This window comes from Mastigoproctus giganteus, chromosome 6 (assembly GCF_048544385.1).
Source record: "Mastigoproctus giganteus isolate SK-2022 chromosome 6, ASM4854438v1, whole genome shotgun sequence".
In the NCBI taxonomy this organism is placed as follows: domain Eukaryota; kingdom Metazoa; phylum Arthropoda; class Arachnida; order Uropygi; family Thelyphonidae; genus Mastigoproctus; species Mastigoproctus giganteus.
The window spans coordinates 153493976-153512537 of NC_143580.1; the positions used below are offsets into that span (position 1 = coordinate 153493976).

General features: G+C 36.5%; 1 protein-coding gene across 1 annotated transcript in view; it reads left to right on the top strand.

The window, feature by feature from the left end:
• Sym (symplekin scaffold protein) overlaps positions 1 to 18562 on the top strand; it is a 662620-nt gene that overhangs the window by 392600 nt on the left and 251458 nt on the right. The window contains exon 18 of the mRNA XM_090376545.1: positions 5190 to 5247. Coding sequence (XP_090232671.1) covers positions 5190 to 5247 — 58 coding nt within the window. The remainder of the gene's footprint in view (positions 1 to 5189; positions 5248 to 18562) is intronic.

The following is an 18562-nucleotide window of genomic DNA, read 5'->3' on the forward strand; positions in this document are numbered from 1 at the left end:
TTTGGGGGAGGGAGGGGGGAGAGAGAGAGAGAATTCTGGTTGGAACATAAATTATATACTCTACATAAGTATATGGCATGGCTGCTGAAGTGGAAACATATGACTCTTGTCATTATCCCAGCTTGGCACTGGACGTGTCTCTTCTTCTGGATGATTGCCAGCAGATGCCCTACCTAAAAACTACAGTTTAATGGCTGAATGAATGAACCATTCTTGATTGTATTTCATAACACTTTGTTTGTTGCTAAGTGAACAAACAAAGTTTGTTCACTTAGCAACAAACTTCCAATCAAAACCCATGTGCACTGTCAGCAATTACTATGTCTTCAGGATGGATTCAGTGGTTTTCTTGCATACATGGATTTTGGCTGAATGGACAAATCATGCTTTGGAAAGCTCCACAATTTCTCTTTATATTTTTAGATCATTTTATTGTTTTATCACTTTTAAGTAATTTTATTGTATATATAAAGTTATATTAAATAATGTTTTAGTTCTGTTAGTAAATTTTGTTTTTGGTCATTATTATTACAGTAGTATCAGTGTATTTGAGAAATTGTTGCAATGGACATTCCTGATGCAAAAGACCTTTTTTGCGAATACTTTCAATATATGACTTGCTCTGCTAGAATTTGCTCAAAAAATTAGGAAAAACTGATTTTTCAAAATTTCTGATGGTTGGTGAGACGTGCTTGTAACACAAGCACTTCCACGGCTTCTTCTCCTGGCTGTACACCAATGGAAACAGTGAAAGGAGTGAAGGTGGAGTTGCGTTTCTGGTCCATAAAGATTTAAAAAACAACATTCTGGAATTCAAAAGTACATCACCAAGGGTGTCAAGACTAATACTTAACATTTCGAAGAGGTACAAGCTAAAGTTTATAATGATTTATGCACCAACATTGAGCCATAATGATGAAGAGGTTGAAGAAATGCACACCGAAATTGAGAGTCTTCTAGATGAGCAGAAAACCCACTACACTATTATTACGGGGGACTTCAATGCTAAGGTTGGAAAAAGACAAAACAGAGCAGAAAGGGGAACTATAGGAAATTTTGAAAGAGGCGAAAGACTTGTAGGAAATTTTGGAATTGGTGAAAGAAATGAAAGAGGCGAAAGACTTGTGGAATTTGCAGAATCTCAAGGATTGTCAGTAATGAACACCTTTTTTTCAAGAAGAGGGTGAACAGAAAGTGGACATGGAAGAGTCCAAATGGATTAACAACTAATGAAATCGACTTCATCCTCACTAACAGAAGATATATTGTGAATGATGTTACCATCCTGAATAAGGTAAATGTTGGAAGTGATCACAGAATGGTAAGATGTACACTTGATATAGATGTAGGAAAGGAAAGGAAAAAACTGACTCGAGTAAATAATACAAAGGTCTTTGAGATAACAGAAGAGGAGAAAAAGCAATATGTACTGGAGCTTAAGAACAAGTTTGAGCTCCTGCAGACTGCTGAGGACCGAGATATCGACGAGGAATATTACAACTTTTTGAAAGTGATAAAGCCCAAGAAACCTATAGGGAAAAAGAAATCCAAAGAAGAAAAAAATTAGTCAAGAAACACTTGTTATGATGAACCAAAGACGACAAATGAAGAACAAGAAAAACACTGACAAGGAGAAAATTGAGTATACTGAGTTATGCAAAGCCATTAGAAAGAGACTCAGAGAGGACATAAGAAGATTTAACACAAGAAAAGTAGAACAAGCATTAAAGGAAAACAAAGGATTTAAATCAGCAGCCATGAGCAGTAATACGGAAAGACAAATGATACTGAAACTGAAGAATAGCAATGGTGTACTTATAAACAGCAGAGAAGGCATAATTCAAATAGCAGAAGACTACTATAGAGAATTATACAAGGAGCGAGGGAATGATACCAGCAGTGGGGAACATGGATTGCAAAGCAGCAACACATACGACATACCCGATATTCTTCCTGATGAGGTAGAACATGCATTGAAGAAAATGAAGAATCAGAAAGCCCCGGGGGAAGATGAAGTTACTGTAGAGTTGTTAAAATTGGGAGGAAGAGACATAACACAAAAACTGGCAAGGCTCTTCACAAAGTGCATTAGAAAAGGTCTGATGCCTAAGCAGTGGAATAATTCAATTATAGTTTTGCTGCATAAGAAAGGAGGTAAATCAGAAATTGGAAATTATAGACCAATTAGCTTGTTATCCCACATCTACAAGTTTTTCACAGGGGTCATTACTAACAGATTAGAAAGAATACTTGATGAGAATCAACCGAAAGAGCAAGCTGGCTTTAGGACAGGATTCTCAACTATTGATCACCTTCACATAATATCACAGCTAATGGAGAAAGCAAATGAATATAAAACACCATTATGACTGGCATTTGTGGATTATGAAAAGGCATTTGACTCCATACAGCATAAGGCAATGTTTCGGGTACTGGAAAGACAAGACATAGATACCCCACATATTATGATTTTGAAGAAAATATATGAGAATGGTACCTCCTTTATTAGACTAGACAAAGACAGTAGGAAATTTAAAATCAAGAAAGGAGTTCGACAAGGAGACATAATAACAACAACAACAGCAACCACTGTATCAAGGAGGTATACAAATCTTTAAATATATCTGCTGCAACTGATTAATGGAGGACAACATGGCTCTGCTTGATGTATTCATTGCATTACTAACATTAGAATGAAATGATTGTGAATTATTTCAGGTGTGCAGAATTTAAACATTTTCTTTCAGACCAGGATAATGAAACAATGAAGAACAACCATGAAGCAATGTTTGGTGGTAAATGATGGATATGAAACATTTAGTTCTTTAGAATCATTGTATCAAAATGGATGCTGTGGTTTCATCTCAGATGGAAATTGATTATTATAAACAAAGATGTTGATTTGTGAAATGTTTTGATGGAAGAGTGAAGACGAAGACAAAAATGGAATAAACTGAAACAGTGAGTGGAAATGATGCAGTTTAAATGCTCAAAACAATTAGAAATTATTGATGCTAATATAAATAATTTTAAATTATTTCTACTTGGAAAGAAAAAATAGAATCACATACAGTAGCCTGTCGGAATAATGACACAACAAATAATAGAACATTTGAGCTAATGGGACATTGAGATTGGATATTTGCACACAGCACAGATGTCTTGCAGTGGCGAAAAAAGAAAATGGCAAGTCACGTGATTATTGTATTTGTTTATGGTCGCTGTTTTGAAAGTGAATTCTGTACTGACATCACTGATTATTCCACTGTTTTACATGTATTTTAAATTAAAAACCCCCTCACTATGGCTCCTAAAGTTAATAAACCTCATACAGAGAAGAAAAGAAGAACAACATTAAAGCTTAATGGCAAATTTGATATAATCCAAACTATTATATTAGGGTCACCTAGAAAGTTAATTCATATACCCATGTGTACTGCATCTTTAAATTGCATGTATTCTCTGGTCGATTTGCCTGTTTTGCTGGAGGAAAAACTACATTTTCTTTGGAAAAAATCTTGCTAACTACTCCTGAGACCGACTAACTCAGTCACAGAGTGAAAAAAAAAGCCCATAAAAATTCATTGCATCATTAATGAGATTCAAATCCTGGCCTTTTCCAGCTGCTCTGGTGACGATACCACTATTCTACCTGCGCAGACTAAACTTGATATAATTAAGAAATTAGAACAGGGCATTGGCAGGAGTGTATTCATGGCAGAATATAACATTGGATTGTCAACCTTTTATGTTTTTTATGTGCAGTTAATAAAATTGCATTCTTAATCTCTGTTTCTTATTTGCTCTCATTTATTTCTACTATAAATATATTAAAAATAAAATTTTCTTTTTTTAAGATTCCATGATACAGTAATAGACCAATAAACTTGGTCTATTGATCAGGTCAACGGAATGGAGAGTCACTACATATTAATGCAAATTCTTAATATATTGATATGTGCTTAAATTCTGAAGTGAGAACTTTACAATCTTGCTAGAGGGTCATAGGATTGTCTGTTGCTCTTCTTGGGCAAAATTGGTGACAGGGAGCACAAAAAAGTTTTTTCTTACTTTTCTTAAGTGAAGCATTAACTGATATGGAAAACTGCATTTCAGTTTTCACTTTGTAAACAGCACCGACACTACGAACTTATCTGTTTATATTTAATTAGCCGAAAAATAAATAATATTCAAAGGCTGTTCATTTATGAAAACATTATGCTGTTTACCTTAACAAGCTGAGTGTTCATAATATAGGCTGATTTGAGAAGTTGGCATTATGTGAATCTAATGCTAAGAATCAAGGCAAAGGCAGGGATACTTCATCTCATAACTTGACTAAAGGAAGAGGGCTTGAGAAAAATAACTATTGCCCCTCTAGTAAAAACTTTTCCATTTATTTGTACACACAATTATTACATATATATATACAATACTTACATGAAGATATATATATATATACATATACAATTGTATATACATTAACATTCTCATTACACATATATAAGACATGAAAACAGAGAACTGTTATCACTAGGATATGATGGCACTGTCATTACAATAAACTATTGTTACAGTTTGCTGTTACATTATCTACAAGTCAACCCAAATTAAATATCACCATTAATCAAATAAATCCAATAAGGTGACACCATTATTCATTAAAAACTTGAAGCAACCATTATGACCAGTTATGGAAATATTTGGTTTGCATCATCAGATAATTGGTAGCCTTAATTAGCAACTTTGCATCAAGCAGTGAATTGAACCTAAATTGTATGCTTGAGATTGAAAACAACTTTTTTTTTATGCTAATTTAATGCTTCTCTTAAGAATGGGCAAGAATAAACTCTTTTGTAAGATATTACTTGACTTATGCAGCTCCTATTACTGGGATGCATTGGTGTAGTGCAGCAGTTTAATAAAGAAGTGGGGTGCTATTTTAATGTAGGTATTGTAATAGTTTCAGGAAAGAGGGGTACTCTGAATTATGTTTTCTGTCTTTACTGCTGAAAGAAAAGGAAGGGGAAGTGTTCTGCACGACCCCCCCCCCTTCTAGCTGGTAAATAACATTTTGTAGGTGGTGCCTAGATCTTGAATTGTTGAGACTTGTGTTCTAATGATTTTATGTATGTATGTATGTATGTATATTATTTCTTAGAGTTGAATGACATACTTATATTTCCAAGGTTCGAGTCAAAATTCTTGTTAATTTGGCAACACAGTTTAGGGGAAAAATAAGTCAAAGTAAGTATTCTTTTCAACACTTGTAATTAACTGCCTTACCATCATTTACAATTTGATTTTATAGCTTCCTTTAAAACTAAATAGAATCTAATTCAATAATTTGATGTGAATTTTCAATCAGAATTTTTAATGCAGTATTCTTATTTCATTTATATATTAAAAATTTTATATCTTAAAATATTTACCTAGTAAGAGAATTATTCAAATGCAGAGTAGTCTGGCTGATTTGTTTAAATGATAAAACCAGAATGTGCATCTCCCCTATGTAATTATTAATATTTGTTATTCACTCATGATGCAAAGACAGACATTCACTAAAATGCCAGCCTGCCGAAGCAATAAAATCACGTCATGGAGGCCCTAATGCAATAACTGTAAAAAACACAAAAGCTTAAGCATTCCCACTTGACCAGACTGTCACCAAAAAGAGAGAAATTGAAGTTGATAACAGAAAATAAACAGATTATAGGGGGTGAGCATTGCAAAGCAACTAGTGCTCACTACACCCATTAGAAATAAAACTGTAAAAATAATATATTTAATAGAAAAATGAATAAAGAAAGAGAGAGATGACCGCAAACGTAAGTGGCTGCATCAGTAATATCCAACAACACATCACATAATATATAAAGCAATATGTAAAACAAAAAAAAAAAAAAAAAAAAAACGGATAATTCTTTCTTTTTTTTGTGACAGACTGGTCTAGTGGTGAGTGCTTAAGCTTTCGTGTTTTTAGAATTACTGTGTTAGGGTCTCCATTCTGTGATTTTATTGCTTCAGGGGGCTGGCATTTCAGTGAATGTCTATCTCTGTCCATTACAGTAATTTTCATTACGTTTGAAATGCAATTTGAAATTGAATAACAGTCGTATATTTTTTGTTCCTTGCTTTGTTTGTCCTATATCTGTTTTTCTTTTGTGGTGAGTTTATTGTATCATTTTGTTTCTTTGCTCATTTTCGGCTTTTTTTTTTTTTTTTTTTTTTTATATATTGCTTCTTTTTATTATGCAACATGTTTGATATTGCGTATGCAGCCACTTAAGGTTGCAGTAATCTCTCTCTCTATCTTTCTTTATTTTTACTATTAAATATATACATTTTACATGCATGCACGCACGCATGTACATGTAAAAAAAGTTTCTATCCTTAAAGAACTTCTCTGATCTTGTATGGATATAAACAGAAATTTAATTATATACAGTAAATTTCCTTTTTTGATTGTAATACACTAGAAACTTGATTTTCTGTTAGTTTAGATCAAAGAGGTGACAGATTGGGGTGGGGTGGGGAGGAGACATAACAGAAAAAAACATTTTTATTGTACAAAAAGTACATATTAGGTCTCTCTCAGTGTGTGTGCACCATGTATATTAGCATAAGTGGAGCTCAGTGAACATAGCTGCAATAGAACTAATAATGAGACTAGTATTTAATAGATCATTCTAGCAGCTGTGAGGTGGAAGTGACATTACCTTGGTTCATGACGGCCGTGTTCTGTTTGCTGGAGTTGATGTGACTTTTGACATACAGTATGATGAACATCTTAGTACAGATGTTTAACTATTTAGTGTACTATTTTATGGAATTTTAAAGAAATTTATAAGTTTTTAATTTTCACAGAGCTTTGACATAAGGGGATCATTGTGTAACCCACGATGAACTCGATTAACAGCATTTGGTTTTGAATTTAAATCTAATAATCAAGGTAAACACTGGTGCTTTTGCTTTATCATGTGACTCCAGTTTACATCTGATTTACTGCATAATGTTTTTTATAAGAAATATTTTAATTTGCACTCCCGCAAGCTGGTGGATAGCTTTGGGAAGTGGCAACTGGATCATTAATAGATTTATTGAGGGTTAAGAATAGTGCTAGGAGCATACTAAATAAATTTGAAGTACTGATCAAATCATCAAATGCAGGCATTGAACAGATATTAGAGATGAGGCGACGCTTGAATAAATTATCTACAATTTGAATTTGGGGGATACAATGTGTACAGAAAGGACAGACATGGCAAGCAGGCAGGATGGTTAGGTTCTTAGTTAAGAAGCAGATAAAATATAAGGCAGTGCATCCAGTGGACATGGGTGGCCAATGCAGTGTTGAGTCAGTTTGATGTGATGTGAACACTGCAAAAACAAAAATGAGCATAGGAGTGTGTTGTAGGCCCATTGATTGTAGTGAGTATAATGAACAACTGTACAGACATATAAGGGCCGACCGGGCTAGCCGAGTGGGTAAAGTACCTGCCCGGCAACCCAAAGGTCGCGGGTTCGATTCCCGCCTCGGGCTTGGATCAAAGTACTGCAAAAACCTTGGGAGGTGCAATATGGCCACAGAAGCCGATGCGCCAATAACTACCAAATCAATCAATCAAAATCACAGACATATAAAGTGGGCCAGTAACTCAATGTCTTATAATGAGACTTTAACTTTCCAGATATTGACTACACCTTGTGAGTTGGTCACTCACACAGTAGTAAGGATTCTGTGGATTTATTGGATAATTTTTTCACACACTTTGTTAGAGAGGTAAGAAGAGTAAGCAATACTCTTGATCTGATTATCAGCAGTGACCCTCCATGTATTAAGAATCTGTAAATAGAAGACCCACTAGGTGACAGTGATCACAATGTATTGATTCGATAGATCTAGGTCTTGAATTAGATGACATAGTTCACCTTGAGTGATTCTGCGTGGCTCACTTGGCAACTCAGGTTCTATCCCAAAATCAGGATCCTGTGATGTTGAAGACCCAGTTTGACCATAATTTCTCACACTGTCCCCATCTTCATCAAACTCCAAAGTGTACTCTTCTAGAAGGTGAGGTACAGGCAGACCATCCTCATATGCCACTGGTCAGATAGCTGACGGGATTTTGGGGTATTCCACAGTCCACTTTGACATGCCATGCTGAAGAGGAGGCACCATGCAGAAATAACAGTCATTTACATGATTTGATTTGAAGGCTCCCCCCAAATCATTGGGATGGCAAAAGGCATTGAATGTCTTTTGTTATTCACCATCCACTGTGATTTACAGCACATGCATTGTAGCAAATATGAGGTGCCCAGGGTTTATCTTCATCCCATACCTTACAGCCAAAATAATGGTAGTAGGCTGTCTTCACAAGTGGAGTCAATTGGCATTTCTGAGTGGAAAATGTCACATCACCACACACATTTAACCCCAGGGGCTCACATCTGGTGAGCATGGGCTTGGCAAACCCAGGGTCCTGAGCTGGATATCATCATTCTTCTCTTTCTTGGTGATTCCTTTCTATTTCTCTCTCTCTCTCTCACACTTGGGAATTTTTTTTGGCTGGTGCAGCATAAGCCTCTAGCTTCCTTGCTCCATGTGGCTAATAATAATAGGAATAAAAAAAATAAATAAAACGGTGCTCAGGAGATGTTTTTGAAAGATTTTATGATTATTTTCACTTAGTAAAGATGCAGAAATGTAAACACAATATTCGTTTGATGGATGGGAATTAAGATAAGTAGGTATCACATGTCACTTGTGAAGTGTGCCAGATTTGAAATTAAAAAAAATTGGAGTGTAGGATTGTAACTAATATGTATTTATTTTAAATTTTTTAGAAGTATTTGTACATATAATAAGCAAATACATTTCTTGGGACATATATGCACACTGAAAAATGTATCAAAAGAATCTGGTCTGTATTTTTTGACTGACTCAGTTCTTATATTTTCAGAAGAATTAATGTTTTTTCTAATTTTTTGGAAATAATAATTGTAAAAAAAAAAAAGACTGCAGTACAAAAAAAAATAGTTTTTTTTTGTACTGCAGTCTTTTAAGAAAAGCTGAAATAATGGTATCTCTGATCAAAGGCAAGGGAAATGACTTTTGTTTTCGTAAATGTTACTGCAGGGTCTCAGACAATTTTTAAATTCTGTGCAATGGGACCAGATAATGAAGTTACCCAAAATAAATGGGAACCATTTATTCCCACTGCAGGTGATTGCATTGGGACCAACTGATGAAGTTTCCAAAAGCACATTCTAAATGGGAAGCAGTCAGGGATGTTATCATAAAAGCTACTAGGCCTTTTACACCAACTAAGAGATACAGTTTAAGGCATAGACCTAAATGGATTATTATTATTATTATTATTAATACCCATATGGTGCAAGGAAGCCTGAGGCTTATGCTGCACCAGGAAAAAAAAAAAATTCCCAAGTTACCCTGAGAGAGAGAGAGAGAGAGAGAGAGAGAGAGAGAGAGAGAGTCAAAAGTAGAAGGGAATCACCAAGGAAGAGAAGAATGATGATATCCAGCTCAGGACCCTGGGTGTGCCAAGCCCATACTCACCAGATGTGAGCCCCCGGGGTTTGTTAGATGAACTAATGAGACTTGTATCAGCGAAGATAAATGCATGGGATGTATATAAGATATCAGTTGATACCGATTCCTACCATAGATATAAACTAGTCTGAAATCAAGTCACAATGAATGTTAGGCAAGATAAGGCAGATTACAAGAAGTCACTGGCAAAGAATGAAAAGACAAGCAGCAAAGCCTTTTTTTATTTAAGTAAACAGTAGATGGAAGCAGTTGAATCACATTGGTCCACTAGATATGAATAGATTAACCATTGGTGATTCTGTTCAGGTTGCAGACAAACTAAGTATTTGCATTAACATTTACACATGAAGAATTTTTTAGAGATGCAGATCCCAGAAATGAGTCAAATTGTGGCAGAGGGCTGAATGATTTTGTGATACCTGGGAGGAAATTGAAGGAGAAATTCTTGAAGCTAATTGTAAAAGAGACCTAGGATGGATGGGATTTATCCAGTTATATTAATAGAGGCATCAAAGGAGGTAAGAAAATCTTTACATATAATTACGAAAGTATCCCTGGATTCAAGGGAGTTCCTGTGGGAAGCTTGCACCATTGTTGATGGCACAAGTTTTGGCTGCGATAGACCAACCAGACTTTGCCAAAATTAGGTCCACTTAAGTTATGTCTCGCTCGAATATCGGTTACATCCACTTAGATTCCCAGGTAGCAAGCCCAGCTTGACATACCTGAAAGAGTGTTTGTGACAACCTCAAGGATTTTGACTGCCTTAAAGAAATAACCATTGTCCAGGGTAAACGGAAAGGCTTTTTGCTCTCATGAGGGTGATTACAGTTGTTTCAGACATTTTTTGAATTCTGTACAGTGGTACCAACATCAGATGTTACCAACAGCAAATTCTAAATGAGAAGCTTGCAGGAAAGTAATCGTAGATGCTACTAGGCTTTTTTGTACCAACTAAGAAACCGTTCTAGGCTTAGACTTAAATGCATATCATATGAATTGACGACGCTTATGGAAGAAAAGTAAAATGCATGGGATGCATATAAATTAATAGATGATAAACAAGGCTATGGTAGATAACTACTAGACTATAACCCAGTCACAAAGGAGATTAAGTTAGAATACAATAAATCCCTGGAAAAGAATGCCAAAAAATGCAGCAAAGATTTGTGTAATTATATTAACAGCAGAAGGAGGAAAGGGTTGAATCACCCTAGTCTACTTTGATGTTGGTGGTTTAGCTGTTGATAATCCTGTTCAGATTGCTGAAAAACTGAATAATTCATTTTGCATCTGTATTTGAGCATGAGTTCTTTAGGGAGAGCAATTCCAGAAATTCATCAAAATTTAGAAGAAATCTAAATGATTTTATTATAATGGCAAGGAATGTGGAAGAAAGATTGTTGAAGCTTAAAATAAAAAAGGTGCCTGGGGTGGATTCTTCTATCCAGAAAAGGAGGTAAGCAAATTATTAGTATCAGTAGTGGAAAAAGATGCCAGAAAGCAAACTTATAGAGCATCAGCACAAAAAAAAAAAAAAAAAAAAAACTATCCACCTCACCAGTCCATCCCCTTCAGAGAACGTCTAGTTCTTCCTTAAATTTATTTAAACTATGCACTTCCACAACAACAGATGGAAGTTTGTTCCAACAATCAACCACCTGCTGGCTGAAGGCAAACCTGCACACATCCTGCAGCCATCCTTCCTTGATTTGAGTTTCTATGTGTAGTTGCAGAAAGAGGAAGAATGCCATTAACATTGAGCTTACAAAACCGTACAAGGCCTTAAACACCTCAATCAGATCTCCTTGCAAGTGCTTAGCTTTTGGATGCTGCTTTTTGCAGAACGGAAACCCTTTTTAGTAAAGGCATGCTTTATCTTCATTCATCAATCTTGCCCTTTTCTGCACCTATTCCAGACGAGATCTTCGCTCAATGAGTCAATTCTGTATTATTGCATTCCTGTCACAATGATTCTTTATTACTTTTTTTGTGATCACTGACTGTTATTTTACCTGAATAGACATCAAGCTTATGTGTCTGTAGTTACTCTCTTCTTCCTTGATCCCCCTCCCCCCATTAATAGGGAAGACATTCTTCTCCAATGCACATTCCAATCCACAGGGATCTCCACTGAATCCAGGAATATTCTCATAATTCTGGCTGAAAATTTACTTCTTTCAGTATACAGTGGGGATTCGACTTATGATGACATCAACATCCGATATTCTCAGGAACCAATGATATTTGCAGGTACCAATGGCTTTCTGATATAGCTGTAACGATACAATGGCGAAATGTTTCAGATGCGCGGCCCACATAACATCACTCGTAAGATTGTTCTCAACCAATCAGCGTCCTTTTTATTGTTCAAAGTGTGGCATACAGAACGTGACTTGTATGATTGTTTCCGATCTATGATGATCTGAAACTTAAAGCTCCATCAACCGGTGGTAGTCTTGTGTACTTTGAAGACTTTAAAGCCAGCAGAGGCTGGTTCAAAGGCTTCAAACAAAGGGCGAATATCAAAAGTGTTGAAAGGCATGGGGAGGCATCCAGTGCTGATTTAAAAAAAAAAAAAAAAAACAGCTGAGACCTTTAAAATTGAATTCCAAGAGTTTGTTGATCAGGAGGGTTATCTTCCCCAGCAGGTTTTTAACATTAACAAAATGGGCACCTTCTGGAAGCAAATGCCATGGAGAACTTACATCGCTACAGTGATTTCAGACAGTTTTTAAATTCTGTACAATGGTACCAACTGATGATGTCACCAACACAAAAGCCGACCGGGCTAGCCAGGTGGGTAAAGTGCCTGCCTGGCAACCCAAAGGTCGCGGGTTCGATTCCCGCCTCGGGCTTGGATCAAAGTACTGCAAAAACCTTGGGAGGTGCACTATGGCCACAGAAGCCGATGCGCCAACAACTACCAAAAAAAAAAAAAAAAAAAAAAAAAAACCAACACAAAATTCTTAAGTCAGAAACATTCGTGGAACTAATCATGGAAGCTACTAGGCTTTTCATATCAATTAAGAAATATTATTCAAGTTTTAAGCCTAAATGGATGTCAGATTAACTAATGAGAATCGTGGCAGAGAAGACAAATGTATGGGGTGCATATAAATTTTCAGGTGGCACTGAATCCTATGGCAGATATAGGCTAGTCCGTCTGCAATCATGTCACAAAGGAGGTTAGGCAAGCAAAGGGAGTTTATGAGAAATCTTTGGCAAAGGATGGTAAGAAAAGAAGCAAGGACTTCTTTACTTATATAAACTCTAGAAGGAAGGGAATAAATCAGATTGGTCCACTTGATATCGATGGTTTGACTGTTGATGATCCTCCTCTGATTGCTGATAATCTGAATGAGTATTTTGCATCTACATTCACAGATGAGGAGTTATTAATGGAGGAAAATGCCAGAAGTTTATCAAACTGTAACATGGTGCTTAATGATTTCGTAATAAAGGAGAGCAAAGTGGAGGAGAAATTGTTGAAGTTAAACATAAGAGAGGCACCTGGGATGGATGGAATCTATCCAGTTATATTAAAGGAGGCGGCAAAGGAAGTAAGAAAACCCTTAGCCATAATTATGAGAACATCCTTGGACACTGGAGATGTGCAATTGTATCCCCAATTCATAAAGAGGGATGTAAGTGTGACACAAGTAATTACAGACCAGTTAGTTCAATTTCTCTTGCAGGGAAAATAATGGAGTCACTGGTTAAAGATGCATTGCATGATCATCTAGACAAGCCTGCAGTAATAATTCAGACACAGCATGGGTTTGTTAAAGGAACGTCTGACAAATTTGATTTGTCTTGTCTGACAAATTTGATTGGATACTATGATATAGTTTCAAAGGAACTGGATACAAAAAATAATTTTGATATCATATACTTGGATTTCAGGAAAGCTTTCGACACTTTGTGCATGGAAGACCACTGTACAAATTGGAGCAGTATGGTATTAAAGGTAAGTTGCTACAATGGAAAGAAGGTTGGTTGAGTGTGAGGAGAGAGAGAGAGTGGTAATCAATGGATGCTTCTCTTCATGGACTAATGTTATTAGTGTAGCCCCCCCCCCCCAGGATTCGGTGTTGGGCCCACTTTTGTTTTGTATATTTATCAGTGATATTGATGAAGGTATATCAGGTTTAATGTCAAAGTTTGCAGATGATACAAAGGTTGGCAAGGTTGTTAATGACGGTGATGGCAGTGTGCTGCTGCTGCAACAGGATCAAGAAAATTGGGGCAGATGGTCTGAGACGTGGCAACTGAAGTTTAACATTGACAAATGCAAAGTACTGCATATGGGTAGAAGTAACTCCAGAGAAACATACGAACTGAGTGGTACTACACTTAGGGTGGTAGAAAATGAAACAGATCTTGGAGTAATTGTGCAGTCAGGTATGAAGTTTTTTGAGCAATGCAGACAGGCTGCCAGAGCAGGTCATGGGGTATTGTCAATGATATACAGGAATTTTGCTAGTAGGGAAAAGGAGTTGATTATCCCTTTTGTATAAGGCAATAGTCAGGCCATGCCTTGAGTACTGTGTACAGGTCTGGAGGCTTCATTTTAGGAAGGATGTAGAGTTACTTGAGCGTGTACAGAGAAGGGCAACAAGATTTGTTAGGGGAACAAAGGGATCCTCTTACCAAGAAAGGTTTAAGTTCTGCAACTGCAAGGTGATGTGATCGAGGTTTGTAAGGCCTTGAATGGGTTGAGCCTGCTGAATTCTGATGGGATTCTTCCGCTTGCTCAGATTACGAACCTGAGGGGGCATAAATTCAAATTGAAGAAAGACAGTTGTAGAAGAGATGTGCAGAAATTTGCTTTTAGCCAGCAGGTGGTTAATTGCTGGAACAAATTTTCATCTGTCGTTGTGGGAGGTTATAGCTTAAATAAATTTAAGGAGGAACTGAACAAACTTTTAGAGGGAATGGATGTGTGAAATTGGTGTGTTTTTTTTGGCTGATGCTACTTGCATCACATGCATCCATTACTACTACTAAGGATGAGGCTAGTTTACCTGGACATAATCCTATGAAAGATAGGCTCACTCTCCTGTTGGGTGCCAATGCCTCTTGAGATTTTAAGCTGAATCCTTTGCTTGTATATCACTCCAATGCCCCCAGAATATTTAAACAACAAAAGGTCAACAAAGGCATGCTGTTGTGTTTTGGCACAGTAACATGAAGGCCTGGATATGTCTTCGTTGAATGGGAGCTTGAAGTTTTCTGTCTTTCAGTGAAGAGATACCTTGAAAAAAGTTTGTAGTGAAGACACAACTCCTGCTGGATAATGTGCCAGTCCATGATCACAGCCTTGTTCAACCTCTTGAGGCACAATTCGGCTTTGTTCAAGTCAAATTTTTGCCACCCAACTCCACTCTTCTTCTTTAACCAATGGACCAGCAAGTGATTGCAAACTTTAAGAAAATCTACACCAACAAAATGCTTGCAAGTTGCTTTGCATTGACCTCTGGTGAAAATGCTGTCACCCTCAAAGATTTTTTGAGGTCGAAGGTCAGCATGCTGGATTGTGTGAGGCTGATATTGTAAGTTGTTGGAATGATGTTTCCACCAGGTGCTTAAATTTAGCCTTGAAAAACATTTAATTATCCATACATTGACGGATTTGAAGATGATGGCGCTGTGACAAATGATATTGTTACTCTTGGTAAATCAGTGGGTCTGGAGGTTGTAAAGAGGATGTGGGGAATCATATTGGCACTCATCGGCATGAGGTAACAGCAGAGGAGCTACAAGAGTTGAATAAAATTATAGAGAGTGACAATGGAGAGGAAGAGTAAGAAAAAGACACCCAAAAAGTGTCAGCTGAAGAGTTGAAGACTGTTATTTCTTGTTAGGAGCATTTAAGAGAAGTGGTAAAAGTACACACCGACATTGAAAACACTGAACTCTTGATGTGCAAAATGGAAGACAAAGTCATTTCTTACTTCAGGAAGCTACAAAAAAGTTGTAAAAATCAATCCACTTTGGATTGTTTTTTACTTTGGACAGTTTCCTTTCACTTTGGACAGTTTCTTTGTGAGTAGCAACAAAAGACTGAAAAGACACCTAATGCTTGATATAGTCCCACCATCACCATGCCACCGTTGATTTCATCAGCTCTGTACTTCAAGTCTAAGGTAAATGCTTAATCTATTTATTTTTATTTTAAGATGTTTTATGACTATTTGTTAAATAATCTTTATAAAACACTAATTTTTAATGTAAAAATGAAGTATAACATATAAGAAATACCTATTCCATGTGTTGTTGGGGAATGAATTACAGGAAATCAATGTATTATTGGTTTAAACTTACAATATTTTCAACATACACTGGGTTTTTTGGAATGAATTACCATCAGATGAATTACCATCAGATGTTGGGACCCCATTGTAATCAGATAGATTCCATCAGTCCCAGATGTCTTATTTTTACCATCAAAAATATTTTCTCCACCTTCCTTTCAGTTTGGAAGAGAGTGGTTGGGGGAGAGAATTGCAGATTCAAACAACAGTGGTGATGGAATTATCTTTAGAAAGGGCACATAGCAGAAATCTGAATGTCTATAAGACAGAGTGGAGAGACAGAGTGGGAGAAAAAGCAGAATCTTGGAAACACCAACATTAGTGGAAAACTTCGAGCGAAGACCACATTATACCATCACCCGCGGGTTTCTGTTCAGGGAGAAAACTGGATATCTGATTGCAAAAAAACATTTGGCAAGCCATAAGATGGGAGCTTGTTGAAAAGACCTTTATGAAAACATGATCAAAAGCTTTAGAAATATCAGGAGCAACTGCTTGAGTTTCACCAGATATTTCTGTTGAATTTGTCCAAAGACTGGGGTAACATAAGCCAGTTTTATCACCAGTGGATTGACACTGACTGAATCCATATTAGCAATCATTGATGAGATACAAGGTTTCAAGTTGGCATTTGAATTTTTCTTTTACTTTGGAAAGATTATGTGGCAGTAATTTAAAAGGGAGGGAGATATTTGTCATCCTTTTTAAGAACTGGCTGGATATATTGGCTTCGATTATTTGGGGCAACTGTTTATTTGGAGCAAATCTTAAAAAACAGAAACCAATGGAGAAAATAGCCAGGGTTTACTTCGCTTAATTGGGACAGCATGCCGTTTAATTGGGGCAGGAGACCGCAGCACTAGAGATTACCCTACGATTGTCTCCGACAGTACCACTTGGTTCGGTTGAAATTCTGGAGGTCACAACCATAAAACAATAAAAACAATTAGCATTCACCTGTTTATTGGGCTTTTCTGTTAGTGAAATCTATCATAAATGGACAGTAAACTCGATCTTACTGAATTTGCGATAATACCGACAGCTGGAATTCTGTGGGTTATTATGATGAAATGTGTTTACACTTCCATGAAATCTTCAATTATATAAAAAAATTAATTTTCAGATCTTCTCTTCATTCCTATTTTTAAAGCTTTGTAACTTGTTACTCCGTTCTCCTTTTTTGTGTGTCGTGTTCTTTGTTATTGATTGCTTATTTTTTTACTGTTTTAAATTTTAACCCCCACCCACAAATGTCAGTGAACAGAAATGTCAACTAGTTAGTATGTACATATTACAGTATGTATTAATTATTCTGATTATCCCGTATATTCTTCCAATTTTCAGATATCATTTAATTTTTTAATTGGTAAGGTAATAAAGGATAAATTTGTGCTTAATATCTTTGTTTTTATAGCCTGTGGATAATATTCCTCCTATTTTTGCTAATTAGAATCACTGTTTAATAGTACTGTATTAACATTCAATTCACAAACGTGATCACAATGACCAGTGCTTACTAACATCATATAGTGAATGGTACTTTTCTATGGTGAGTTCGTCGTTTATTGTTTGGTTTTTAGGAGCATTAGCAACTAAGGCCATATTGCTCTGGGGATATGCGATGGTCATTCCCTGACCTTTCTGCATCCTCCGTATTTCGTGGTCATGGGCTCGAACTCTGGTCTATCAAGAAGCATGTGCTACGCACTGCTGCTCCTGTCCACCTGGCTATGGAGGTGCCAGTGAGTTCATCGTAACATGATTTGATTGTACAGTGAATCAATTGTAAAGGTGGGGCACATTGTATTTTTGACTATTTACGTTAAACTTCAGATAATTGGGGCAGCCGCTTAATCAGGCCAAAATGCACCAGTCCCGATATGTCCCAAATAACCGGAATGGCTGTACCACGTCTGACCCAAAAGGAAGCACAGTGAGTAGTTATGGCATCTGAAAGGAGTATCTCAATCATTGGTGGCCTTAACCGCCAATGATTAAGATTCTGTCAGAAAAAGTGTGGCTTTGCAGAAATGAATATCATTGAGATTGGAAGTGAGACCACTTCCAATCTTTGCAGATAAGTTTGTTTTATTAGTTTGACTATTCACGATGCATTCAGTAGATAAAATAAAAGTGGCGGTTTGTAATGTTGTACGAATGTGCTTCTAGATGGTCCAGTGGACTATCTAGCAGCTGGTCTGTGAACAGTATTTTAAAGCTGTTCCCACAAAATTCATGTAATATTTGATCCATGGTGTCGATCATAACCTCAAGAGACATTACTTATACTGCATGATGGAAGAGATGGGGAGGGGTTTGCTTTGGAGACTAAACATGGGTTTCACCACTTCAAGCCACTCGTGGAGAATGGTACTGTTGCGTCATCTGGTGCAAAAGTACCAGATGACGCAACAGTAATCAAGAATAGTTATTTAACATTCTATGGACAGATAAAATACATTTTCACCTTGATGGATCCCTGACAGGCACAAATTGTCAAATTGGGACCAGACAAATCATAGTGCTAGTTGAAGAATCACTTCACCCATTAAACATTACAGTAATGTGCGGACTTATAGAACACATTATTATTGGTTTTTTTTTTTTTTTTTCCTACTATTGGTCCTTGAAATTAAAAATCAAGGGCATTTTGAGACATCTGTGATTA